The 26763-nt window shown below is 50.8% G+C and overlaps 1 protein-coding gene across 10 annotated transcripts; it reads left to right on the top strand.

Moving 5' to 3' along the window:
* Positions 1 to 2717: 2717 nt before the first annotated feature.
* CCDC61 (coiled-coil domain containing 61) lies at positions 2718 to 26763 on the top strand. 10 transcript variants are annotated; one of them, XR_004966704.1, is made up of 15 exons: positions 2718 to 2773; positions 10352 to 10510; positions 10753 to 10835; positions 10987 to 11046; positions 13981 to 14138; positions 15457 to 15618; positions 23311 to 23521; positions 23676 to 23758; positions 24485 to 24654; positions 24760 to 24835; positions 24997 to 25198; positions 25284 to 25362; positions 25513 to 25570; positions 26233 to 26311; positions 26448 to 26506. XR_004966704.1 is itself a non-coding variant. In XM_036302940.1 (15 exons), exons 2-15 carry the CDS (start codon positions 10363 to 10365, stop codon positions 26543 to 26545), a joined length of 1605 nt encoding a protein of 534 aa, XP_036158833.1. In that variant the 5' UTR covers positions 2718 to 2773; positions 10352 to 10362; the 3' UTR covers positions 26546 to 26763. The 10 variants fall into 10 exon arrangements, 7 of the variants coding, with proteins under 7 accessions (XP_036158833.1, XP_036158835.1, XP_036158831.1 ...); XM_036302940.1 differs by having other exon boundaries at positions 25059 to 25198; positions 26448 to 26763; XM_036302942.1 differs by lacking the exon at positions 10987 to 11046 and having other exon boundaries at positions 25059 to 25198; positions 26448 to 26763.

Below are 26763 nucleotides of genomic sequence, written 5' to 3'. Positions count from 1 at the left end.
TTGGTGCAGGGGACAATGTTTAACCCACTGAGCCACCCAGCAGGGCCAACGCTCAAGTTTTTAACTGGACTATTTTGTGACTTTTATATGTAGGTCTCATCACAACCCTAAATGTCAGTCTGTCATCAATACTCAATTCATAGGCAGGAAAACTCATACCCAGAGAGGAAAGGGGGCCCCGAAACCAGTTGGTGGAAATGGCACGGCTGGCTATTTTGCCTCAGGGTAGGATTTCCGGTACTAGCTTCTGGCACTCACTGGTAACTCAGGAAATGCACCATGACTGGTTCAGGGTGGGTTTATAGTAAAGCTCAGGTAAGCTTCCGGGCCCACGATTGGCATAAGCCAGTGATGGCGAACCTATGACACGCGAACTCATTTTTTTGGTTGATTTTTCTTTGTTAAATGGCATTTAAATATATAAAATAAATATCAAAAATAGAAGTCTTTGTTTTACTATGGTTGCAAATATCAAAAAATTTCTATATGTGACACGGCACCAGAGTTAAGTAAGGGTTTTTCAAAATGCTGACACGCCGAGCTCAAAAGGTTTGCCATCACTGGCATAGACCCTTCCAAGACCCTACTGATATGATCTTATGGTCTCATTTAAAGGAGGACATTTAAAATGCAACTGGTTGCTACCACTGTCTTTTTCCAGTTCCCTTCCCCCTGTTGCACTTCTCTTTACCATGGTGGCGATGGAGTAGTCAGGCATTTATGGGACCTCACTGGGGGGTATGGGGTTTGAGGATACACTGAGTTTTGTGGGTTATTTGGTGGGGTTCAGAGACATTTTCAGGTAGACTTAAATGACCTACTGAGTTTCTTGGTGTAGGAATGGCTTCCAGGAATGCTCCTAACGTCCAGGGTGCTAGCTCACTAGATGCAAGGCCTCAGTCTACAGTGGCATGACCTGTCCTATAAGTGTCTCACTCCAGAAGCACCTCACAGGGGAGTTGAGTGAATAATTAAAAGGAATGAGCCAAGCCCTAGCCAGTTTGACTCAGTGGACAGAGCTTCAGCCTGCAGCCTGAAGGGTCCAGGGTTTGATTCCCGTCAAAGGCATGTACCTCAGTTGCAGGCTCCTCCCCGGCCCAGGCCCTGGTGGATGTATTTCTCTCACATCCATATTCTCTGTCTTTCCCTCTCTCTTCCACTCTCTAAACATCAATGGAAAAATATCCTCGGGTGAGGATTAAAAAAAAAAAAGGAATGAGCCAGAAGCCAGTCTGTGGAAACATTTTCCAGAACTTCCAGCTAACAGATGAGTTAAAGTTCACGAATGTTTTCACGAATTTCCTGCAAATTTAGATGACATCACCAATGCTGACTTGTGAAGCTGAAATTCTGCCCTACCCGGGTTGGCTCAGTGGATAGAGCATCGGCCTGCAGACTGAAGGGTCCTGGGTTTGATTCTGATCAAGGCACGTGCCTGGGTTGCAGACTCAATCCCCAGTGGGGGGCGTGCAGGAGGCAACCGATCAATGATTCTCTCTCATGGTTGTTTTATCTCTCGCCCTCTCCCTTCCTCTCTGAAATCCATAAAAATATATTTAAAAAATTCTAATGACTAAAAAAAGTTCCATCAAATATGCTAGAGGAAGGAAAATGTGCTTTTCTCGCTGGAGATAAGGATATTGTGAAATAAGTATATGAAGCCAAAAAAGTAGGAAACATATCACAGAGGTGTGTCAGGCAGTAAATTAATAAAAAAACATTACGCTATCATCTTTTGGGATTTAGCAATGTTTGCGGTATTTGTCAGCTTAAAAAAAAAAAAAAGGATTCTAGAGAGAGGAAAAGGGAGAGAGAGAAAGAGAGAGAGAGAGAGAGAGAGACATGTGAGATAGAAACATCAACCGGTTGCCTCCCCTATGCTCCCGACCAGGGCCACCTTTCCGTGTACCGGATCACGCTCCAACCACCTGAGCCATATCAGCCAGGGCAGCTCTTTTAAATATGCAATTTGTTATTATTTCATGTTCGAAGTAAATTTGCATGTTCACACACATGCTGTGTTTGTGATTTTTGTGTTCCTTAAAGAACAATCCCCTCCCCTGCTCCTTCACCGCATTCTATAAGCTGTGTCCGCCCTTTGATGCCTCATTGGCTTGAAACAGGTGTTCTCCAGCTGTGAGGTCCCCAGGCAGCGGCTGCACTCTTTTGAGCCTGTTCCTTTAGTGGCAAAATGGGGATTACAATAGCCCCTCCATTGCAGGGTTGCTAACTTTAAATAAGCCAAGGCCCACTAAGTACTTAGTACAGGCTTGGGACACCCTGAGCGATGACAAATGTCAACCAGTCTTTCTTATGCTAAGAGCCCTTTCCGCAGCTTTCAGACTACCGCCAAGATCTCCCCTTGCGCATGCGCGTCCGCCTCCCCCGCCACCCGGGCCCGCGGCTCCCCGGCCTTTTATCCCAGTGGGCGCGGCCTACTCTCTCGCAGGGGGTGATGGGCGGGGTCAAGGGACTCCTTCCGGGATTTCCCTCTCAAAATAACAAAACCTCTTTGTATGACGGGCAGGAAGGATTAGCCAGTGGAGATCGGAAAGGAGACCAACAAGCCCACCCTCTTCCGAGTTGGCCAATTGCAAGCGTTGGGGGGCGGGTTCTTCTCTGGGGCGGGACAGAGTGACGGGCGTCTGCTTGACTAATGGGGACTTGGCTGTGAGGAAGCCAGAGCCAATCAGAAGTGAGAAAGCCTGATCCCGGGGCGGGGCTGGAGCTTCGGCGGTTGAACCGCTCGCGCCGAGGGGTGGCGGCGGAGAAGGTGAGCGGCGCGGAGAGCGGCGGGTGCGCGGGCCGGGTTGGCGATCCTGGGGGGAGGGGGTGCTCTTGGGGAGAGTGGGCTGCGGCAGGCAGCTGACCCCGCTTGTGTGGGAATCGGGAGGGGGGTGCCCTTTAACTCGGGTGGGCGCTTTAATGAGGGCGCTGAGGCGGAGGGCAGCTTGTGAGTCGGAGGATGTTTTGTGTTTCGCGGGAGGATCTTTAATGGGGAACGTGTGTAAAGCAGGAGGCAGCAGATGGTAAACTATGGGAATGCCCTGGTAATACAGCCTTGCGATCTCCTGGGCGGTTTTAAGGCAGAGGGTTATTATTGCACAGCTATGGGGGGCGGAGGCCCCTGCGATGAGGTACAGGCTTTGATTGGGGTGCAGGGCATATGCAATATTGAGGGGAGCGGGAGCGAGGCCTCCGGAGACCAGGGTGTGCTGTAATGAGGAGGCACAGCCTTTCCTGAGGACTGAGCATGTGCAAGGCGCCTACCGAGTGTGTCATGCGAATTAACTCCTTAAACTTTCTAACAACCCTACTGAGGTTAAGGCTTTGGCTTTGGGTTGCTTGAGCTTGAATCCTGGCTTTGCCACTGGCCCTGCCCCTGAACCATAATGTGTCTCGGGCGAGTGATTCACCCCGTTGTGCCCCAGCTCCATCATGGGTAGAATGACCTCTGCTCTGACTGTACCTGGCCTCACGCAGCTTTTGGGGTTCAGACAGTCTTTATGGGGACACTGGGGGCCTGGTGCACAAAATTTGTGCATGGGTAGGGTTCCTATGCCTGGCTTGTGATCAGGGCTGATCTGCAGAGCCACCGGTGGAGTGATGGGTGCCCCTCCCCTGGGCACCGCCTTGGCTGGCATGGGAGCTGGGGACAGCTCCTGCATTGAGCATCTGCCCCCTGGTGGTCAGTGCACATCATAGCGACCTATTGTTCCACAGGTTGTTCAGTGGTTCGGTCTATTTGCATATTAGACTTTTGTTATATAGGATTTTATTTCCAGTCTGGCTTGTCCGCGGTGAAATCCATATCCAATGGCCGACTCTTTTCGACTTGCAAGTCCCAGTTGACAAGCAGACCTGAAAGACCTGTCCCAAACCGAACTCAGGGTTTCTCCCCCTTCAACCTCCAAACCCCGTTTGCGGCATTTCCGTTTTTCCAGGAACTCGGGACAAAAACCTGGGAGTTCCCGTCACTCCGCCTTTTTCTCAAAGCGCCCACATATGCTTTGTGGGTCAGCAGATCTCATCCGCTCTACTTTCAAAACACACCCAGAACCCAGCCACCTCTCACCACCTCCCTCGCTGCCACGCTGGCCTAAGCCCTCACCTGTTCCTACTTGGTCTGTTGCAGTGAACTCACTGGGATCCCTGCCTCTGCCCTTGACCCCATGTTTGGGGGAGGGAGGGGCTGGTTAAAACAAGCCGGTCCATGTTGCTCCCCTGTTCAGATCCTCCCGAGTCTCCCGCCTCCCGCAGAAGTCCTTGCCAAGCCCACAAGGCCCCACGGATGCAGCTCCCCTCCTCCCTGCCCTCAACTCCTCCCACTCCCTGTTGCTCCCCCTGCCTCAGCCACCCTGGCTTCCTCGTGGTCCCTCAGACCTGGCAACTACAATCCCACCTGGAGAACGTGCCTGCTGTCCCCTCTGGATCGTGTTCTCCCCAGATGTCTAGCTAGATGGGCTCTCCCTCCCCTTCTTCAGGTCTCTTCAAACGTCAGCTCAACGGGCCCTCGCTGACCAGCCAAGCTAAAACCATTCTGTCACTCCTGGACCTTCACCACTTGGTCTGAGTTTTCTTTGTAACATCACCACCTGACATATGTTAGTGTTTTTTGAATATCCACTGGGATTCTTTTTATTTTTTTAGTTATTTATTTATTCCCTTTTTAAAATTGTATTTATTGAGGCAGCATCTACACTAATAAACGGGTAATATGCTAATTAAACCAGGTCGACCAGACATCTTCCTGTCATCTAGTCCTCCTGGACAAAGCCGTGGTGGCAGGGGTCCAAGGCAGAGGCGGTTAGGGGTGATCAGGCAGGCCGGGGTGGGTGGTTAGGGGTGATCAGGCAGGCAGGCAGAGGGGTTAGGGGTGATCAGTCAGGCAGGCAGGTGAGCAGTTAGGAGCCAGTGGTCCTGGATTGCGAGAGGGATGTTCAACTACTGGTACAGGAACCAGGCCTAAACCTGCAGTCGGACATCCCCCGAGGGGTCCCGGATTGGAGAGGGTGCAGGCTGGGCTGAGGGACCCCCTGCCCGTGCACGAATTTTGTGCACTGGGCCTCTAGTTGGTTAATAAAATTATATAGGTTTCAGATGTACAGTTCTATAATATATCATCTGTATATTGTGTTGTGTAGTCACCACCCAAAGTCAAGTCTCCATCACCATTTATACCCCTTTTACCCTCTCCCACCCCCCTTTCCCTCTGGTAATCACCATACTATTGTCTTTGAGGTTTTTCTTTTCTTAATCCCTTCACCTTTGTCACCCAGCCCCTGTCCCCCTTCCCCTCTGACAGCTGTCAGTTTGTTCTCTGTATCTATATGAGTCTGTCCCTATTTTGTTTATTTTGTTTGTTAGATCCCACATATAAGTGAAATTATATGGTGCTTGTCTTTCTCTGACTGATTTATTTCACTTAGCATAATGCTCTCCAGGTCCATCCATGAAGTCATAAAGGGTAGGGTTTCTTTCTTTTTATGGCTGAGTAGTATTCCATTGTATAAATGTACTACAGCTTTTTTATCATTTATTTAAAAAATTTAATATATTTTTATTTATTTCAGAAAAGAAGGGAGAGGGAGAGAGAGACAGAATCACCAATGATGAGAGAGAACCACCGACCGGCTGCCTCCCACACGCCCCACACTGGGCACCCGGGCACGTGCCCTGACCAGAATCGAACCACAACCTCCTGGTTCACAGGTTGATGCTCAACCTCTGAGCCATGCAGGCCGGGCTCCACTCATCTATTTTTGGACACGTGGGCTGTTTCCAAATCTTGGCTATAATAAATATCACTGCAATGAATAAAATGAAATGCCTAGGAATAAATTTAATCAAGGTACATATATTCTTTTGAATCACTGTTTTGGGTTTCTTCGGATATAATCCCAGAAGTAGAATTGCTGGGTCGTAAGGCAGTTCTATTTTTAATTTTTCGAGGTAACTCCATACTGCTTTCCACAGTGGCTGTACCAGTCTGCATTCCCACCAAATAGGAGGGCTCCCTTTTCTCTGCATCCTCACCAGCACTTGTTGTTTGTTGATTTAATGGTAGCTATTCTGACAGGTGGGAGGTGATATCTCATTGTGGTTTTAATTTGCATTTCTCTGATGATGAGTGACATTGTGCATCTTTCCATTTGTTTATTGGCCATCTGTATGTCCTCTTTGGAGAAGTGTCTATTCAGGCCCTTTGTCCATTTTTTAATTGGATTGTTTTCTTGGTGTTGAGTTTTTTCTTTTGTTTCCCTTGCCCTCCTAGGAGATATATCAGAAAAAATATTGTTATGAGAAATGCCTGAGATTTTCCTGTCTTTGTTTTCTTCTAGGAGTTTTATGGCTTTAGGTCTCACATTTAAGTCTTTAGTCCATTTTGAGTTTATTCTTGTATGTGGTGTAGGAAGGTGGTCTAGATGAACTTTTATTGCACGTATCTGTCCAGTTTTCCAAACATCATTTGTTGAGCAGACTACCTTTTCCCCATTGTATTCTTGCCTCCTTGTCAAATATTAATTGACCATAAAGGCATGGGTTGATTTCTGGGCTCTCTATTCTGTCCCATTGATCTATAAGTCTTCCTTTTTTTTTTTTTTTTTTTTTTTTTTAAATTTATTGCAGAGAGGAAGGGAGAGGGAGAGAGAGAGAAACATCAATGATGAGAGAGAATCATTGATTGGCTGCCTCCTGCATGGCCCCTGCTGGGGATTGAGCTCACAGCCTGGGTATGTGCCTTTGACTGGAAAGGAACCCGGGACCCTTCAGTCCACAGGCTGATGCTCTTATGCTCTGAGCCAAACCGGCTAGGGCTGTATGTCTGTTTTTATGCCAGCGCCATGTTGTTTTGATTATTGTGGCCTTATAATATAGTTTGATATCAGGTAGTGTGAGTCCTCCAACTTTGTTCTTCTTTCTCAAGATTGCTGTGGCTCTTCTGGGTCTTTTGTGTTCCATATACATTTTTGGAATATTTGTTCTAGTTCTGTGAAATATGCCATTGGTATCCTGATAGGAATTGCGTTGAATTGATAGATTCCTTTGGGTAGTATGGCCATCTTAATGATGTTCGTTCTTCCTATCCATGAACATGGTATCTGTTTCCACTTGTATCTTTAATTTCTTTCTTCAGTGTCTTATTATTTTCCGAGTACAGATCTTTTATATCCTTGGTTACATTTATTCCTAGGGGTTTTATTTTATTTCTTGATGCAGTTGTAAATGGGATTGTTTTCTTTCTTTCTTTCTTTTAAAAAATATATTTTATTGATTTTTTTACAGAGAGGAAGGGAGAGGGATAGAGAGTTAGAAACATCGATGAGAGAGAAACATAGATCAGCTGCCTCCTGCACACCCCCTATTGGGGATGTGCCTGCAACCAAGGTACATGCCCTTGTCCGGAATCGAACCTGGGACCTTTCAGTCCGCAGGCCGACGCTCTATCCACTGAGCCAAACTGGTTAGGGCTGGGATTGTTTTCTTATAGTTCGTTACTGGTGTATAAAAATTCACTGATTTCTGGATATTTATTTTGTATCCTGCTACTCTACTGGATTCATTTATCAGTTCTGTAGTGTTTTGGTGGAATCTTCAGGGTTCTCTATATACAGTATCATGTCATCTGCAAATGACAGTTTTCCTTCTTCCTTTCCAAGTTGGGTGCCTTTTATTTCTTCTTCTTGTCTGATTGCTGTGTGTGGGCCAGAGTGGGGCTCTGGGGTGTCCACACCGAGCACAACGTTCAAGTGTTGACGTTGAGGGTTGGGAAGAATGAGCCCTTGAAGGCTTGGCTGGGATGGGCGTCTGGAAGCTGGGAGAGACTTGGGGCTGGAACAAAACCAGCCACCAGGTGGGCCACTGGTCACGGAGCACGGATGGAGGATGCAGGTAGAAGCGTAGGGTCAGTGGGGGCTAGGGGGACGGAGAAGGGAGGGAGGGGCTCTGGCCAGGGAATCCCAGGCTGGGGTGGGTATGTTCAGGGTGGGCGGGGTCTAGGGCAGGGGGGCGAGGAGGGAGGGGGGACAGGTCCAGCACTGCATGGCACCCACATTGGGGTCCAGGGGATGAGTGATACGTTGAAATGTGGAGTTGTAGGGACCTCTGAACTGCCCAGAGGATGAAAGCACAATTGCAAGAGTCAATTTTCCGGGGAAAGAGGTCTCCAGATTTTAGGAGCCCCTCCAAGACCAGAGACCCCTCTGCTAATGAAGTCAAGAGCTTGGGTCTAGCCCTGACCGGTTTGGCTCAGTGGATGGAGCGTCGGCTTGCGGACTGAACGGTCCCAGGTTCAATTCTGGTCAAGGGCATGTACCTTGGTTGTGGGCGCATCCCCAGTAGGGGGTGTGCAGGAGGCAGCTGATCGATGTTTCTCTCTCATTGATGTTTCTAACTCTCTATCCCTCTCCCTTCCTCTCTGTAAAAAATCAATAAAATACATTAAAAAAAAAGAAAGAGCTTGGGTCTAGGGACAGGTGCCTGTGAGGACATGTGGGGCTCAGACAGTTGTCATTGGGCCTTTGAGGAAGGGGATCTGTAGATGAGAGCCTGGAAGCAATGTTCTTGGCCCCTGAAATTAATTGCAAAAGTTATGGGCCTGTTCATTTATCTGGGGGGCGGGGGCGTGGGGTGGTAGTGGGTAGCGGGTGGAGGGGTGTGTGTGTGTGTGTGTTCAGAGATCTCATTAGTTTCCAGGGCTGTAAAAAGTTAAAATCACTGACCTAGTGTTTCAGGGCTCATCTCTTTCTCCCTCACAATATGACCTCTCCCGATATCAGACTTTGGGGAGGAGCTGCTGGGGAAAGTGGGAGGACTGAAGGAGGGGATGGGGAGCAAAGATCAATCAGGAGGGTCTGCATGAGGGGGGTTGAGGACAGCCCTGGGCGGCCCTGTCTTTGGAGCAGCTTTGGGACTCTGGACAGGGCGCTTTTTCCTCTCTGAGCCTCAGTTTCCCTGTCTGTACCCTGGGGAGGGAATGCACTTGCCTTGTCTCTATAGTCCCTTTCAAGCTCAGAAACAACGAAGCAATAATGATCATGATGACGATGACGATGCCAGTTTGTATTGAGTGTTTGCTGTGTGTCAGGCATGGCCCAGTTTCTCCAAGGATTTTACCATGATTCATTCACTTCACCCTTCACCAGTCTAAGGAGATGGGCAGAGTTTTCCCGCCTAGTTGTCCTGCATGACTGTCATCTGGCACGTTCACCCCTGCCCTCATCACTTACCCTCTCCCTCCCTCAGGTCGCCCTCCTTGCTGTTCTTAGAACAAACCAGGAACTACTCACCTTGGGGCCTTTACTTGGCTGTTGCCTTGGCCTGGACACTTCCCCAGCTATTCACCTGTCCCCCCCTCCCTCCAGGCCCTGCTCAGAGGGCCTTCCCTGGCCACCGGAGCCAAAGGAGCAACCCCACCCTAGCATTCCCTTTCCTCACTACCTGACCTTTCTTTACCTCTGACTGTTGCCACCCCCCCTGACAGTAGGGCCATCATCTGATCCCGAGATCCCCAGCACCCAGGGTGGCACCTGCTTTAAAGATAAGGAATCTGGCTCCAAGCGAGGTTAAGTCACTTGCTCATGTCCCTGCACAGCTCGCCTGGAGTGGGTCCAGGCAGCCCGGGCCGCCTTTGTGATCCAGCCCCAGAGACAGGCGGAGGCGGAGGCCTGGCTCTCTCTTCCAGCTCCGACCGCGAGCTCTGCGGCTGAGGGAAGGTGCTTATGCTTACAACAGACTAACTAATAAAATCAAGTTTTAACTCACTGTGCACGACTTAGTGTTTCATTGATAATATGAAGCACTGGCTGTTCTCTCCACGGGGACCTCTCCCTGGGGAGTCACATCGCCGCCCCTGCCCTCCTTCAGTTCCCTGCTCAAATGTCGGCTTCTCACGGAGGCCTGCCCTCACCCCTGTTTGAAATCTCTGCTCCGCCCGACCTCAATACTCTCCGTCCCCTTTCCAGCTGGAGTTTTCTCTGCAAATGTTTGCTGAATGAATGAGTGAATAATAAAAAAATATTTAATGAGCGTAAGGATTAATAAATAATAGTATTAATCATGATTCTCTTGTTGGAAATCATATATTCTATCAGCCAGCATGATTTGGGCATCATAATGTGCAGGGCACCGTCTCAGTGCTTTTATGTGTATTGTCCAATTTAATCCTCACGTCAACTCTATGAGGTTGGTGCCGTTTTATACCCATTTTCCAGATGAGGAAATGGAGGCAAAGTCTCCTTCCTAAGGTGCCACGGCTGGTAAATGGTGGAACCAGGAAATGAGTGCTGACTGTCCGGCTCCTGAGCCTGGGCTCTCAGCCCCTCTGGGTCTGTCTCCTTCCCTTCTCCAGCGACACTGGCCATGGACCAGCCGGCCGGCCTGCAGGTGGACTACGTCTTCCGGGGTGTGGAGCACGCCGTGCGGGTGGTGGTGTCGGGACAGGTGCTGGAGCTGGAGGTGGAGGACTGCATGACGGCTGACCAGTGGCGGGGCGAGTTCGATGCCAGCTGTGAGTGTGCCTGCCGGGGGGGCTCGCCTGTTCTTCCCCGGGATCAGCTTCTCCTAGACGATGAGGCCGTTGGCGTCCTGCCCCCCTGCCCCTGGGGCCTGACCAGAAGCTCTAAGGTGGGTGGGGGCGTAGGGCTCCTCCCTCGGCCGGAGGCACTGGAGTCGGGGAAGTCAGGAAGCCTGGATGCGTCGCCCTGGGATGGGCAAGTGTCAGAGCTCAGGAAGGACTTTTCTCCCACCCAGTCATCGAAGACTTGACTCACAAGACAGGGAACTTCAAACAGTTCAGCATCTTCTGTAACATGCTGGAGTCGGCCCTCACCCAGGTAGGGACCAGCGTGGGGGCCGGGGGAGAAGCCCATCTGATGTAAGACCTTCTCTCTTCTCTTTCATTGAGGGGGCGGGGCTATCGTTTTCTCTTCTTTCCCAAATGTAAATGGCTTTTTTTTTATTCTAATGAGAATTATTCTCATGTAGAAGATTCAGATCACAGAGAAATGTAAAGAAGAAAGAAAGAAATCACTCCTAATGCTCCTGGTAATATTTTGGTGAAAATGTGGTCATTTCTTCATTTCTCTATTCATTTGTGAATCTGTGTGTGTGTGTGTGTGTGTGTGTGTGCGTGCATTTACATATCTACAATTATACAGGGTGGGGCAAAAGTAGGTTTACAGTTGTGAGTACGCAAAACACAGAGTTTATTCTTGTATTATTATCTATTAATTATTGTATTATTTTTCATACAAACAACTGTAAATCTACTAGTACTTTTGCCCTCTATATAGTTAATCCTCGTCCAAGGATATTTTTCCATTGATTTTTACGGAGGGTGGGAGAGAGAGGGAAAGACAGAGAGAGACATCGATGTGAGAGAAACACATCGATTGGTTGCCTCCTGCATGAGCCCCGAGCAGGGCCCGGGCCAAGGAGGAGCCTGCAACTGAGGTACGTGCCCTTGACCGGAATTGAACCCGGGAATCTTTGTTCCTCAGGCTGATGCTCTGTCCACTGAGCCAAACCGGCTAGAGCTAGTTGATATATTTCCCAAGGTATTCTCTAACCTGCTTTTGAAAGATTCAACAATATTTCATAAAAACTTAGTTACATTAGTGAATATAGCTAATCATTCATTTCATTGAACTGCTGTTGGCATGGGGATACAACAGTGAACAAAAAAACAAAGTCCCTGTCTTCATGAAGCTGACATTCTAGTGGGAGAGACAGGCAACTATATAATATATATAGCCCTAGCTGGTTTGGCTCTGTGGGTAGAGCATTGGCCTGCAGACTGAAGGGTCCCAGGTTCGATTCCAGTCAAGGGTACATGCCTGGTTTTCAGGCTCAATCTCCAGAAGGGGGCGTGCAGGAGGCAGCCAATCAGTGATTCTCTCTCTTCGATGTTTCTATCTCTCTCTCGCTCTCCCTTCCTCTTTGAAATCAATAAAAATATATTTTAAAAAATATATAATGTCAAGTAGTTAAAAGTAGTACTAGAAAAAAAAGCGCTGGTTGAAACTTAGAGTGACAAGGGAATGCTATTTAGGTGTCACTTTAAAATGGCTAACAGGAAGCTGCTGGGTTCTCCCCCGTGTTCAGTATGTGGAGAAAAATCTGCCTCACGTGGGTGTGTGGTTCGAAAGGGAGTCCTTTCATAGTTTTTTTCAGATAATTGTGCTTATCTTTCTTAGCCAACACATTAACACTGGACAGGTGGTGCTTTCTTTTCTTTTATTCTTTTAAAAAAATCTTTGTTGTTGAAAGTATTATATATGTCCCCTTTTCCCCCCATTGACCTCTGCTAGCCTGCCCCTGCCCCCCACCCCAGGCCTTCACCACCCCATCGTCTGTGTCCATGGGTTATGCATATATGCATACAAGTTCTTTGGTTGATCTCCTCCCACCCACACACCCTCCCCATTATATATATATTTTTTAATGTAATGATTTTTTTACAGAGAAGAAGGGAGAGGAATAAAAGTCAGAAACATCGATGAGAGAGAAGCATCGATCAGCTGCCTCCTGCACACCCCCTACCGGGGATGTGCCTGCAACTAAGGTACATGCCCTTGACTGGAATCGAACCTGGGACCCTTCAGTCCCCAGGCCGATGCTCTATCCACTGAGCCAAACCGGTCAGGGCAGGTGGTGGTTTCTTAAAGGTTGGTTGCATTGTGGCATCTGAAAACATAGCAATGAACTTTTTGTATTCTCTTACACTAAAACCTACTGGTGTATTTTGCATTTTGCTGGACCTATTACCCATTCTGTAACATCACGTATTGGTCATTTGGAAATACTGGTTCACTGAGTTGTGCAGCTCTTCCGAGTGTTGTCACATGTCCTTATACCACACCGAGAAGTCACATTTGTTACCGTCCTCGCTGATCGCACCGGGAAAGTCTGTCAACAACCGCGGCTGTGCAGATACAAGGCTTCCCAAGTTCCCATTTTCGCTTTGACATTTGAATTTTATCCTTGGCAACAAGCACTGTCAGCTGTTTTTCTGGACGTGACAGCCTCACTCTGTTCATTTTTGAGAAAATGCCTGCCAGACTCCCAAGGCTGAGTAACCCTGGTTTTGTCTGTCAGTGGTTCTTCCAAGTAAAAATAGCGTTTCGTGAAAAAGTGGCCAGCTTCGCTCAGAACTCGATGGCACAGTGCTTTCCTGGGACAGCTGTCGCACGGGGGGCAGCGGGCTGCGTGCTGCCCGTTTTGTCACACAGGGTAGTATGATGCTGTGCACGTCAGGGCTGAGATGCAATAAAATTAATACATTTTACAGCGCCATCAAGGATATTCCCAGGTTTCATTTCCCGTGTTTTATCTGTCCGTCTGTCTGTCTGTTTGCTTATTTCGCCTTCCTGGTCCCCCGCTGAGACGGCATGGCATGTACGGTGACTACGAGAACATTTGATGCCACTGGCAGAATTTCTGCTGACGGGCGCCAGCATATTTACCCACCATTACTTTTAGCCTGTAGGCCAACGCTCTATCAAATGAGCCAAACCGGTTAGGGCACCCACCATTACTTTTGCACCATTAGTGTAACACGGCACAAGGGCAAAATGATCTTAATATTATAATGCAAATTGTTTTTTTTTCCATATTGTCAGACATTTATTTAGGTGACTATTATTATTATTATTATTTTTAATTTTGTTTATTAATGCAAATTGTTTTGATCTCTTGACCTCCCGGAAAGGGTCTCAGGGGTCCCCAGGGGTTGGCGGGCAGGACTTGGACAGCCACAGCCCCAAGCTGTCCCCGTGGTGGACATTCAGTTCTTTCTAGTTTCTCCCTCTGACGATGTCCTGTGCCAGCACCTTGGACAGGGCCATCCTGTGCATCAGGAGCAGCTAGGAAAGCCCCAATAGCTCCCACAGCGGGTCAGGGTGAGGCCCAGTGAGTGGGTGGGGAGCTCTGGGCATGGCCATGTTGAGTCTTGTAGCTCCTCCCACCTTCTCCCAACAGAGCAGCGAATCCGTCACCCTTGACCTGTTGACCTACACAGATCTGGAGTCCCTGCGGAACCGCAAGATGGGGGGCCGCCCAGGTCCCTCAGCCGCGAGGTCGGCCCAGCTCAACTCCAAGCGCTACCTGATTCTCATTTACTCCGTGGAGTTCGACAGGTGGGACAAAGGACCGGCTTTAGGTCCAGGCTGGCTCGAGGTGGGCGGCTGGGAGAGGATGTGGTTAGGCCTCAGGAACCCCTGGTGCCCAGAGTAGGTAGCCATGCTGCTTTGAGCTTGCCTTTGGAATCTCCATTGTTGAGGTTTGTGTCATTTAGTATTGTGTCTGCCTACTGCACCAGCGCCTTAAACAAACAATAGTTATCACTTAGCAAGATGTCTAGGCAGGTGGTCGAAATCAACAATTCCATCAGGGACTTGGGCTCCTTATGGTTTTTTATTTGTTTGTTGTCTATGTCATCCTTAAAGCGTTGGCATTTTTTTAAAATCCTCACCCGAGGATATTTTTTCCATTGATATTTTCAGAGCGAGTGGAAGGGAGGGAGGAGCGGGAGAGAGAGAAACATTGATGTGAGAGAGCCACATCAATGGGTTGCCTCCTGCACTCACCCCAGACCTGGGCTGGGGATGGAACCTGCAGTCGAGGAACGCATCCTTGACCGGGAATCAAACCCGTGACCCTTCGGTCCAAGGACAGACTCTCTAACCACTGAACCAACCCGGCCAGGGCAACATGCTGGCATTTTGATTTCGTCTGTATCTCTTCGTGGTCACAGAGGGGCTGCTGGGCCTTCAGGCATTGCATACGTCTCCAAGCAAGAGGAAGGGGGACAAGGCTGTGCTTGCTAAATGCATCTACTGTTTTTATCAGGAAAACAAAGTGCTTCCAGAAGACTCCCAACAGACTTCCTATACTATTTGGCCAGACAGGTCATATGACCTTTCCCGTAGTATTTGGCCCTAAGTGGTCACATGAAAGGGATGCTGGGAAAATGAGTGGCTGTCTGTCTTTATAGTGGAGGCAGCAAGGGAGAAGGGAGTTGGGAATGGCAGTTGGGTTGCTGGGCACAGTGTCTACTCTGGTAATTAATAACTTCTGGATTTTCTAGTGGGAAGTTAATCTATGAGTAGCGCTTGGTGGGGCAGCTCATCAAGGTGCCCTACCTTTCTCCAGCCAAGGGGACCAGGCCAGGTTACCCAGAGTCGCCTACTATGGAATCTCAGCTACGATTGTGCTTGGCTGCAAGTGTCATGACCCAGGGGTTCCACAGTTGCTATATAAGAGGGTCTTGGGGGGCAGGGGGAGTGTGGCTGACTGGTGCAAAGGGGGCAGGGCGGGGCTGGGAGCTGTGTTTGGAACGTAAGCCTCTGGGAAGGAAGTTGTTGGAACTGTGTGTTTTTGTGCCCCAAGGCTCTCAGGGTCTGGTCATACCCTCGGGGTTCTTGGCCTCTGAGATGCCGCGGTTCTAATCCTCAGGATTCACTACCCGCTGCCCCTCCCGTACCAGGGCAAGCCGGACCCCGTGTTCCTTCAGGGCATCATCCGCTCACTGAAGGAGGAGCTGGGCCGCCTTCGAGGGCTGGACGGCCAGGACCCTCGGGACACCCGGGATTCTGAGCTCTGGCACCTGCGGGAGCAGTGAGTCTGGGAGGCATGGGCAGCTGGGGCTGTGGGCGGGGGCACATCCCATCATGCACTGCAGGGCCCTGTGCTCAGCACTGTTGGGAGGAAGGCGGTCCATCATTCACCAGATATTTCTTCTGAGCTCTCCTCTGGCCGCCTTGTGCTGGGGTCACAGTGGTGACGAGACAATCTTGGCCCTGCCCTCCTGGGACTCCCAGGCCCGTGGGGGAGACAGATCTGTGAAGACGCAGCGTGGGCAGGGTGGGGGATCCCAGAAAGGGGACCTGACCCGGCCTGGTAAGGGGTGGTATTCCAGGCAAAGGGAACAGCATGTGCAGAGACAGGGTGGGAGGAATTGCTCTATTCAGTGCTTTTGTGCTGGTCCCCTCGCTGTCCCTCCTGTGAGTGCCACCACAGGGGCAGATGGGCATGATACATACGCCCCGGAGTGTATCACTGCGAAGGGAGATGGTTAGGAAAGGGAGCCTGTGCTATGGAAGGCTGTCACAGGAACCTGACAGGGTCTTGGGGTGGGTCAGAGAAGGGGCTGGGGAAGAGCGTTCTGGGCAGAGGGAACAGCATGTGCAAAGGCCTTGTGTTAGGTGGGAATGTGGTGAGAACAGGGGGAATGAAAGAGGGAAGTGAGCAAAGGCGTTGGGCATGTTGAGTGCCTGCTGCATGCTGTGAACTGAGGGGGAGCTGAAATGGGGACTCGGTCTCTACCTGCGGGAGGCCCCACACATTGGGGGGGGGGGCTAATAGTAGTAGTAGTAATAATAATAGTAATACCAGTAGCGAATGTTTTTGAGCGTTTAACCGGGTGCCGGGGACTCCGCCCAGTGCTTCATGATTCGATCCTCACTCACAAAGGAGGCATTGCTGTCACCCTGTTTTACACAGGAGGAAGCGGAGGCCAGAGCGGCTAGAGAGCTTGCCGCAGGTCACAGTGATTAAGATGGCCAGGCCAGAACTTGAATCCAGGCAGCCAGCATCAAGGCCCTTTGGCTCCCAGCCACTGTGCACTGTTTTTTTTTGGTAATCCTCACCTGAGGACATTTTTTTCTTCCCTAGATTTTCAGAGTGAGTGGAAGGGAGGGGGAGAGACAGAGAGAAACATTCTTGTGAGAGAGACACATCCATTGGTTGCCTCCCAAACGTGTCCCCACGAACCTGCACCTGAGGTGTGTGCCCTTGACGGGAATAATGCCCTTGACCAGAAATGAACCCTCAACCCCTCAGTCCGGAGGCCTACGGTCTAACCACTGAGCCAAACCGGCGAGGGCGCCACTGTGCACTCTTGGCAGCTACTAGCCCAGGACTGAGTGCTCAGTGCCGACAGGGAGGACCGGGCCTCTCCCTCCCGGATGTGAGGGCTCAGGGCGCTGGCGAGCCCGGTGGGTCTCTGGGAGGAGCAGGCTGTGCGGGCTGGAAGCAGGATGAGCGTCACCTTCAGTTCATCAGGAGCTGCCCCCAGGCCTGGCGGGTGCCTGCGTGCGTGTTTCTCAGGATGGCCACAAGGTGGCGCCCTCGGCACTGAGATCCACGGCTTGGCAGTGGCTGCTGCTTTCCAATGGAGTTAGGGAGTTTGGGAAGACTCCAAGGTATATTCGTTCATTCATCCAATATTTAACGAGTTCGTACTGTGGGTCAGACACATCACCCAGCACTATTAATGTTTCTTTGGGCCCTTAATCAGTGCCAGACCTGGTCTAAGCACTCTTCCTAGATTCTTACAACCTTATAGGTATTTTATTGTTATTGTCCCACTTCACAGAGAGAAGTGAAACTGCCCAAGGTCACCAGCTTGGTAATAAGTGTAGCGGAGTTGGATGTAGGCAGCCTGGTCACAGAGCCCAGGTTCCTTCCCACTGGCCAGACAGCCGGTGACTGTCCTCATGGGGGGAGGATCCAGACAGAAAACAGATGATCACACTGATAAACACCAGCGGGGAAGCCAGGAAGGAAATGTACAGAGAGCCAGGAGAGCAGGGACAGACCTAGCCCGGCTGGGGGCCGGCGGCCTCCCTGGGACGTGATGTTTGAAGGATGAGTGGAGTCCTTCCACCTGGAGAAGGAGGAGGGAGCTGTATTTGCTAAGAGAAGCTTGGCTGGAGCACCGGGAGGGGAAGGTGGGAGGGCTGGGGGAGAGGATGTCTGCTGGAAGGGGCTGCATGGGAGGCTCCTTGGAGGGTTTGGGGGAGCCACAGATTTTGAGAAACATTTTATTAGGAAACATTCCAAGCACACACAGAAGTAGGCAGTAGTACAATGTGCATGTACTTGTGCCGCGGCCTCAGTGGTCACCACGTTTTGCCCCTCTTCGTTTGGTCTATGTTCCCCCGTCTCCCCTGAGAAAAAAATTCTGCCGTAAACAGTTCAATATGTGTCTTTAACATACAGGACATTTAAAATAAAAGCAGAAGCATTGTCTCACACATGTCTTCTGTAATTGGCTTGTGTGAATTAATATCCAAATATAAGTACACATTGCAGTTGTTGATGTGTTTCTTTTTTTTTTTTTATATTTTGATTTTTTACAGAGAGGAAGGGAGAGGGATAGAGAGAAACATCGATGAGAGAGAGAGACATCGATCAGCTGCCTCCTGCACACCCCTCACTGGGGATATGCCTGCAACCAAGATACATGCCCTTGGCCAGAATCGAACCTGGGACCCTTCAGTCCGCAGGCCGACGCTCTATCCACTGAGCCAAACCGGTCAGGGCGGTGTGTTTCTTAAATCTTTTAATTTATTAGTTTCCCCCCCCTTTTTCCATGCGACGTATTAGTGGGAGAAGCCAGGGTACTTGTCCTTAGAGTTTCCTACAGCCTGGATTTTGTTGATTTTATCTCCACAGTTAATGTATTGCTCTGTTTTTTGTATTTCTGGTGATGTGGTTATCAAACCTGTCAGCTAATCAGATTGAGGTTTTTGAAAGACAGCTTGGTGCTGCGTACCTGCCTCCTGCCAGGGCTGCTGGCACTGATGAGATCTGATGTTGAGAGCTGGGCTCCTCTCCTATGAGGTTCCCATCAGCCCCGCATCTCTTGGTGGTGTTTTTAAAAAAATATGTTTTATTGATTTTACAGAGAGTTAGAAACATCAATGATGAGAGAGAATCATGGATCAGCTGCCTCCTGCGTGCCCCTTATTGGGGATCAAGCCTGCAACCAAGATACATGCCCTTGATCAGAATCGAACCCAGGACCCTTCAGTCCATAGGCCGCCGCTCTAGCCACTGAGCCAAACCGGTTCATTTGCATTTCCCTAGCTACCCAGGAGGTTGAGCACTTTTTCCTGTTTAGTAGCCACTTGGGTTTCCTCTGTGTGAGTTGCCTATTCACATATCATGTCCGTTTTTTCTTCTCGTCCTCTGTTTCTCATTGCTTTCCAGGAGTTCTTAATATAGTCTGGACATAGGCCCTTTGTTAATTTTGTGTGTTTCAGAAACCCTCCTTCCCCTGGCCTTTTCACTGTCTTAATAATGTCTTTTGATACACAGAGGTTGTTCATTTTTATGTAAACTCATTTATAAATTTTTCTTTGCAGTTAGTAATTTTTATGTCTTAACTTAAAATCCTTTTCTCCCAGTGGCATGAAGACATTCTCCTTCAGTGGTCGGCAAAATACGGGCTCTTCCACAAAATACCGACTTCTGCGCATGGGCCACGAAGTTTCAGTTGCACTGTACGTGCGCGCCCGCACGTGGTATTTTGTGGAAGAGCCACACTCAAGGGGACAAGAGCCGCATGTGGCTCGTGAGCCGCGGTTTGCCGACCACGGTCCTGTGTCATCATCAGTGATTCTTTGTGTTTTGCTTTTCACACTCATGTCCACCTGGAGTCGGTGTTTGGTGAGGTGGAGGGCCTTTCCCAGTGCCGTTTATTGGAAAGTGTCCTTTCCCTCCTGCTCAGCCATTGTCGCCTTTATCACAGGTCATGTTTATACATAGCGGGGTTCTGTGCTCTGCAGGCCATCGGTTTATTTGTGTGTCCTGGTTCTAGTACCATCCTGTGCTAATTACTGTAGCGTTGTAATTAGTCTGATATGGGTAGAGCAAGTTTCTCCCTTTTGTTTTTCATTTTCAAGTTATTTTTGTTGTTGTTAATCTTCACCTGAACATATTACCCCCCTCCCCCCCACTGATTTTTAGAGAGAGTGGAAGGAAAGAGACACATTGATCGGTTGCCTCCCGTTCTTGCCCTGACTGGGGCTGGGGATCAAACCTGCAAGCCAGGAACATGCCCTTCACTGGAATTGAACCTGAAACCCTTTGGTTCATGGGCCAACACTCTAACCACTGAACACACTGGCCAGGGCTCCATATATTTTTGGCAATTTGCATTTCCATATAAATTTCAGAATCAATAGGTTTTTCAGTACAAGCACAAAAAACTTGTTGGAAATCTGATTGGCATTGCATTGAATCAATAGAACTGTTTAGGGAGAGATCTTTATAAACACTGTAGTGTGTATTTCAATCTATAAACAAGTTTCTCTCTGTTTGTCTCATTTAATGTCTCAATAATGTTGCTCCATCACACTTTAGGTGCTTTTGTTCATGGTTTCTTTACTTTAAATGTAAGTCACATTGCCTTTTGTATAATTGATATTTATATATTGATTTTATATATAGTAACCAGTCAAATGTCTTATTTGTCAGTAGATTCTTTTTGATTTTCAATGTTTACAAATGAGTTTTGCTAATTCTTTCTCAATCCTTATCTTTCGTTTATATTTCTTGCCTCATTGCACTGGCAAGGACCTCCAGCACGTTGAGAAGTAGAGATAGGTGGCATCCTTGTCTTGGTATTGGTTGCAAAGGGTAAATTCAGTATTTTGCCCCCAAAATAAGCATCTCTCTCTATACAGTGAGGCCTTGACTTACGAGTATAATTCATTCCGAGACCGAGCTCGTTAAGGAGCTCGTTAACTCAAATTACTCTATCAACTCAATGCAAAAAATCGGGGGAGAGACAGCTGGTATCTCAAAAAACTCGTTAGTCGGGACACTCGTAAGTCAAGGCTCCACTGTATTTCAGATCTTTAATTGATTTTGATCTTCAGGCCAGGTGATAACCATTGAGTTAATATATAGTTTTAGCAGCTATTGACAATCAGTGGCTAGATGGGGTTTTCATTAGGGGTTTTAAAGGGCAGTGATCTAATTCTCTAATACTTTTGTTAGTGGGGATTCATCATTAAAGAAAAGCATTCTCTCATCAACTACTTTGCTTCCCTGAGGTACATTTCCTATGGGAAAGGCATGATTAATGCTTGATTTTTATTTTACTTAATTTAACTTTTGTCAGAATCATTAGTTGGTTGCCTTACATCAGTGGTTCCCAAACTTATTTGGCCTACCGCCCCCTTTCCAGAAAAAATATTACTCAGTGCCCCCTGGAAATTAATTTTTTTAAAATTTTAATAGCAATTAAACAGAAAGATATATGTATTAATGTTTCTACCTTTTTCGTAAAATATAGTAAAGAAAGGTGTAAATTAGAAACATTGAAGTTTGAAATTATGAAACTATTTATTGAACTCAGAATAGAAAGGTAATATAAAAAAAGCTAAAACAAATGCACCTGTGGCCATCACCGCCCCCCTGGATCGCTGCAGCGCCCACCAGGGGGCGGTAGCGCCCACTTTGGGAATCACTGCCTTACATCCTCCATGGAGATCGATGAGTTTTGTCTAGTTTTTACTATCATTATGAACGCATGAATTTAAACCGAATTGATGCTGTGTTGGTTTCCTATGGCTTTCTGACAAATGACCATAAACTGTGGTTTGAGACCACAGGAATGTATTCCGCTACAGTTGTGGAGACCAGAAGCCTGAAATCACGATCATTGGGATGAGATGAAGGTGTTGGCTGGGCAGAGCTCTACAGGAGAACCCAGTTCTCGCCTCTCGCAGCTGGTGGCTGCCATCTTCCTTGGGCTTGTAGCCACTTCATGCCAATCAATCTCTGCCTGTGTAGTGGCCTTGCCTTCTCCTCTTCTAATCTCCCTCCACCTCTCTCTTATAAGGATACTTGCTGGTTATATTTAGGGCCACTTCTCTCTTATAAGGACACTTGTTGGTTATATTTAGGGCCACTTTATACTCTCATGTTAAGGTCCTTGATTTTATGCTTAGAGAGGAGAAGGGGGAGAGAGAGAGAAACATCAATTGGTTGCCTTCCGTGTGCTCCCCGCCTGGGGATTGAACACAAAACCCAGGCACATGCCTGACTGGGAATGGAACTGGCGACCTTTTGGTGCACAGGATGATGCCCCAACCAGCTGAGGCACTCAGGCCGGGCAAGGTCCTTGATTTTATTGGACCCAACGTAAGGTGACATGCATAGGTCCTAGGGGTCTGGCATGCGTGTATTTTGGGAGGCTGTTTTCTGGCGTGACAGGATGTCTTGGACTTTCTTGTGCTTTTCCAGCCTCAGAACTGGTTTAAGTAATTTTCCCAAGGAGCTGTGGTTTCTTTGAGTGGGAAATTGTTTTTAGAGATCACAGTCTGGTTATGAGGGGTGCTAATTGCCATTGGGTTGACATTACTTTTAGGCCTTGTTAGTGGGAGGAGCCTGAAAGGAGATACATTTTTAGAAAGAGAAAAATGATGTCCATGTTCACCTCTTCGATGTGTATGTCTTTTCTCATAGTGAAAATCTTAATTTCTAGTTATAGTAACATAATTATTTTCTTTATCCTAATGGCACCAATATAATTACTAGTAAGAATGAAGTTTAAGCTTTCTTTGCAGTTTTTTCCTTAGACTTATTTCCTACTTGCTAAAATAAAGTATGTGTGTGTGTGTTTTGTCACTTGACATAATTCTCCAATATGCCACTAACTGATATACAGTTAGATCTGTTTGAGCCAGTTTCTTTAAAAATGTTTAGTGACTGCTTTTATTAACATTTATTTACACAAAATATTTTCATAGTTCCAAATTCAAAACTCGCAAGGAGGGTACATTCAGAGGTCCAGCTTCTGTCCCTGTTGCCACCTCTGCCCCTCCCTATTTAAAGTTTCTGATTTGTCCTTATATATTTTTGAAAACATGAACATTATAATTTATAATTTCCCTTTTTCTTTTACACAGAGACTTACTAAAATTCCTTCTGTGCTGTTTCTAAACTTAGACCCTGACAGGCTATGGAGATCTTCCTTTTCCTTCTTAGGGTGTGTGGCGCACATTTAGTGGGCGTACCATAGACATCCAGCTAGTTCCCTGCTGGTGACATTGGGTTATGTCCACTCTCTGGTATTACAAAACGTGCTGCGAGTAGTAGCCTGTGTGCACATCTGTTTCTCAGAGGAGGACCTTGAGCGCGGTAGTGCCTGATGGTATGCATTTTAGAGGGTCCTCTGGTGAGTGAGCAGTGAGACCCGCCAAGGGCCAGAGGGAGGCTGGGACCCCGGGGTTAGGCTCTGGGGGTGCGGAGAAGGGCCGATCGGTGGTCTGTTTGGGAAGTAGAACTCAACCAGCCGTGTCCCCCGGTGGGCGGCATGGGCGTCAGGGGGCCAGTCCTTGTCACGTGGGGCAAACGGAGGAGGGGGCGATGGCACCACGGGGGCCGCTGGGCGGTGGGTTCCCATTTGCGGGGAAGGTGAAACGGTGGTGCGTGCCCACCCGGCAGGAATGGGGAGAAGGGACGCGCTCCTCGGCTCCCCCCAGCTCCGCTCCCTCTCTCCCCGCCACCCAGGGCGTCGCGCTTAGCTTCCGAGAAGCGGGAGCTGGAGGCCCAGCTGGGCCGAGCGCGCGAGGAGGCGCTGGCCGGGCGGGCGGCGCGCCAGGAGGCCGAGGCGCTGCGCGGGCTGGTGCGCGGCCTGGAGGCGGAGCTGCGGCAGGAGCGGGAGCGCGGGCCCCGCGGGTCGGGCCGCCGCGGCCAGGACTGCCGCCGCCTGGCCAAGGAGGTGAGGGGCCCGGGGGGCGGGGGCCGCCTGGCCAAGGAGGAGAGGGGGCCCGGGGGGCGGGGGCCGCCTGGCCAAGGAGGTGAGGGGGCCCGGGGGGCGGGGGCGCAGACCTGGGCCTCGGGCTGGACTCTGCGCTCCTGTCCCCTCCCTGCAGCTCGAGGAGGTGAAGGCGTCTGAGCGGAGCCTGCGCGTCCGGCTGAAGACGCTGAACAGCGAGCTGGCCGCCTACCGGAGGGGGTGAGCGGCGGGCCCGGGGCGGGTCGGGGAGGGGGCGGTCTCGGAGCGAGGTCCCGGCCTGCAGGGGGACTGGGGCGGAGCCGGCGGGGCGGGGGTTGGATGGAGGGGCAGGACGGAGAGGCTGGATGAGGGGCTGGATGGAGGGGTAGGAGGGAGGGGGGTAGGAGGGAGGGGCTGGATGGAGGGGTAGGGGGGCTACTGGGTTGCATGTGGCATACAGGACTCCAGTAGCTGGAAAAGGAGGGTGGGGTGTGAGATGGGCAGGGCTGGAGGCGGCATTCTGGAGGTGGGGTGCTGGAAGGGACCAGGGGAAGGGGCGGGGCCTGAGGGTGGGGCGTTGCCCTGCAGGTGGGAATCTGGTGGTTTCTGCAGGTTTTTATTGGGGGGGGGGGGGATAATTAGGGAGGGAAAACCAGGAGCTGTGGGAGGCTCAGGAAGGAGGGTCAGGTGAAGGGGGTCGTTAGGCTCCCGGGAAGTGACACGTGGTGTTTTGGAAGGGGCAGTGCGGCTCCGAGAGGGGCAGCGCCTGGGAGAAGGTCCTGTGGGGTCGTGTACATACGCCAGGGCAGGAATGTCTGGAATTGATGGGCCTGAAGGTTCGCAGGTGGGGAAGCCGGGGAGAGGCCTGGGCAGGAGTGGCCGTGGCCGGTGGGGAAGCCGGGAAGAGGCCTGGGCAGGAGTGGCCGTGGCCGGTGGGAAAGTGGCCGCGGGGTCCTGTGTTCCCAGGAGACGGGCTTCGCCGGTGGTGCCGCGCCCAGCCCGGGAGGACCGGGCATCGTCGTCCAGGGAGCGGTCCAGTTCGCGTGGCCGCGGCGCCGCCCGCTCTTCCTCCCGGGAGAGTGGCCGCGGGGGCCGGGGCCGAGGCCGCCCTGCCCGCACCTCACCCTCGCCCTCAGGTCTGTGCAGCCCCGCCCTGCCCGGGGGAGGAGGTGGGATGGACGAGGGGGGGAGGCAGGACCCGGTGACGCCAGCCTCCTCTCTCCACACCTCCCCCCTCCTAGGTGGTCGCTTGCCCCGTTTTGACCCCACAGCCTTCGTGAAAGCCAAGGAGAAGAAACTGCGGGAGATCAAGATGAAGTGAGCATCCTTCCCCCCTCACCGCCCTATCTCTCCCCGGACCTGCTCCTCCGGTCTGTCGGGTCTCCCACCTGTCTCCTACCTGTCACCCACCTGTCACCCGCTCCGTCTCCCCTGGCCCCGGGACCTCAGGCGGTCACCTGCCTGGCTGTGGCCCCCAGGGCGCAGCGACGCCCTCCCCCGTTGGTGGGCGCACAGGCCTGCTTCTGCTTGCGGTCCCCAGGCAGCAGCAGCGGAACCGACTGGGCAGCGGAGGAAGCGGGGACGGGCCGTCCATCTCCTGGGCTCGCCAGGCTCGCCCCCCTGCTGCCGGGACCGGCCGAGGGGACGCGGCTAACCGCTCCCGGAACCGCAGCTCCTCCGGTAACCGGGCTGGACGGGCCGCCGGGCCAGCAGGTGGGCTGGGCGGGAGGGGGTGCTGGAGGCTCACCGTGTCCTCTCCTCCTAGTGGACAGTTTCCGCAGCCGCTGCTCGTCCGCCAGCTCCTGCAGCGAGTTCGAGGATTTCTCCGAATCCCTCTCTAGAGGGTAAAACTTGGGCCTGGGGAAAGGACTGCCTCCTGGGGGAGACTGGGAGCAGTCTTGCTGGGAAATGGAGGGGTGGAGCTTTAAACGGAGGGGAGGGTGAGGGGGGAGAGGCCGAAGACCCCTCCCATCGGCCCCCATTCCTCCCTCTAGCATTCGCCGCCACCGTGGGAAGCGGCCCAGCTCCACAACCTTGAGTGGGTCCAACACGGTGAGTGGCCCCGGGGAAGGTAGGGCAGCAGGAAGCCACCAGAGCCCATGTTCCCTTCTCCCCGCGTCCTGTGTGGGGATCAGGCGCCTCTGAAGTCTCTGGACACAGTGCTTTGAGACCACTGGGTTGGAGGGAGGATGGGTGGCGAGGGGCAGAGGACACTGGTTAAGAGGCCAGCTCTGGCCACAAATCGCCCCCCACGACCTGTGTGACTCCAAGATAGGTCCTCAGTCTCTGTGCCTCAGTTTCCTTTTTTAAAGTGTATTTTTATTGATTTCAGAGAGGAAGGGAGAGGGGGAGAGAGAAACATCAGTGATGAGAGCGAGTCAGTGATCAGCTGCCTCCTGCACGCCCCCACTGGGGATCCCGGCTGAAACCCGGGCCTGTGCCCTGACCAGAATCCGTGGGGACCTCCTGGTTCATAGGTCCAGCTCAACCACTCATCCACCCAGCCACACCAGCCCCGCCTCAGTTCCTTTATCAGTTACGCGGGGATGGTAATAATACTCACTTCCGAGGATTTTGGTGAAGATACAAAGTTATAGGTGCCTAATAGGTGTCAGCTCTTATCTTTCCCGAGGTCCTTACGTTCAGAATTTCTGGTGGGATTTGGGGGGCAGGAGTAGAGGGAGAATACCTGACTCCTTTCGTGCCGCCCCCAGTTGCAGAAGTTCACCCCCATGGAACGTGGCCGTCGACCGAAGCATCTGGCCAGTTCTGGGGGCTGGGTCCCCATCAAAGGTGAGCCTGGGACTCCACATCTTCCCCTCGCATGCCCAGAGTCTGCTGGGGTGGTACCGAGGGCATTTATTGGGCCCCCGAGCTCCCTGTGGCTTCAGCCCCTCACGGTCCCCCAAACCCACGTCTGCTCTCACAGAGTACAGCTCTGACTACCAGGCAACCGACATAGCAGAAATAGACGCCCGGTTGAAGGCCTTGCAGGAATACATGAACAGACTGGACACACGGTCATGACCTTGAGAAGGAGCACTGCCCCTCCATCCCTTACCCACCAATGGGTTGGTATGGGGGGCGGGGCTGGTGTGTCCTTCCAGCCCGGCCCAGGTCCCGACCCTCCTGGTGTTCTTGGGGTCTCAGGTGTGTGAGGCCCCTATCCCTCTCACTCTCCCAGGCATTGCATGCTGGGAGAGAGGGTCTGTGTATTTTGTAAATAAACATATTTACCCTTGGGA

This window comes from Myotis myotis, unplaced genomic scaffold (genome assembly GCF_014108235.1).
Source record: "Myotis myotis isolate mMyoMyo1 unplaced genomic scaffold, mMyoMyo1.p scaffold_m19_p_34, whole genome shotgun sequence".
Lineage (NCBI taxonomy): Eukaryota > Metazoa > Chordata > Mammalia > Chiroptera > Vespertilionidae > Myotis > Myotis myotis.
Note: the sequence above shows the minus strand (reverse complement) of the source record. Positions and strands in the feature narration are given on the sequence as shown.

Coding starts and splice junctions, on each gene's coding strand:
- CCDC61 (XM_036302938.1), top strand. CDS start 10,363: ATGGACCAGCCGGCCGGCCTGCAGGTGGACTACGTCTTCCGGGGTGTG. Junction 10,511..10,752: donor GGGCGAGTTCGATGCCAGCT/GTGAGTGTGCCT, acceptor TCTCCCACCCAG/TCATCGAAGACTTGACTCAC. Junction 15,619..23,310: donor CTCTGGCACCTGCGGGAGCA/GTGAGTCTGGGA, acceptor CCCGCCACCCAG/GGCGTCGCGCTTAGCTTCCG.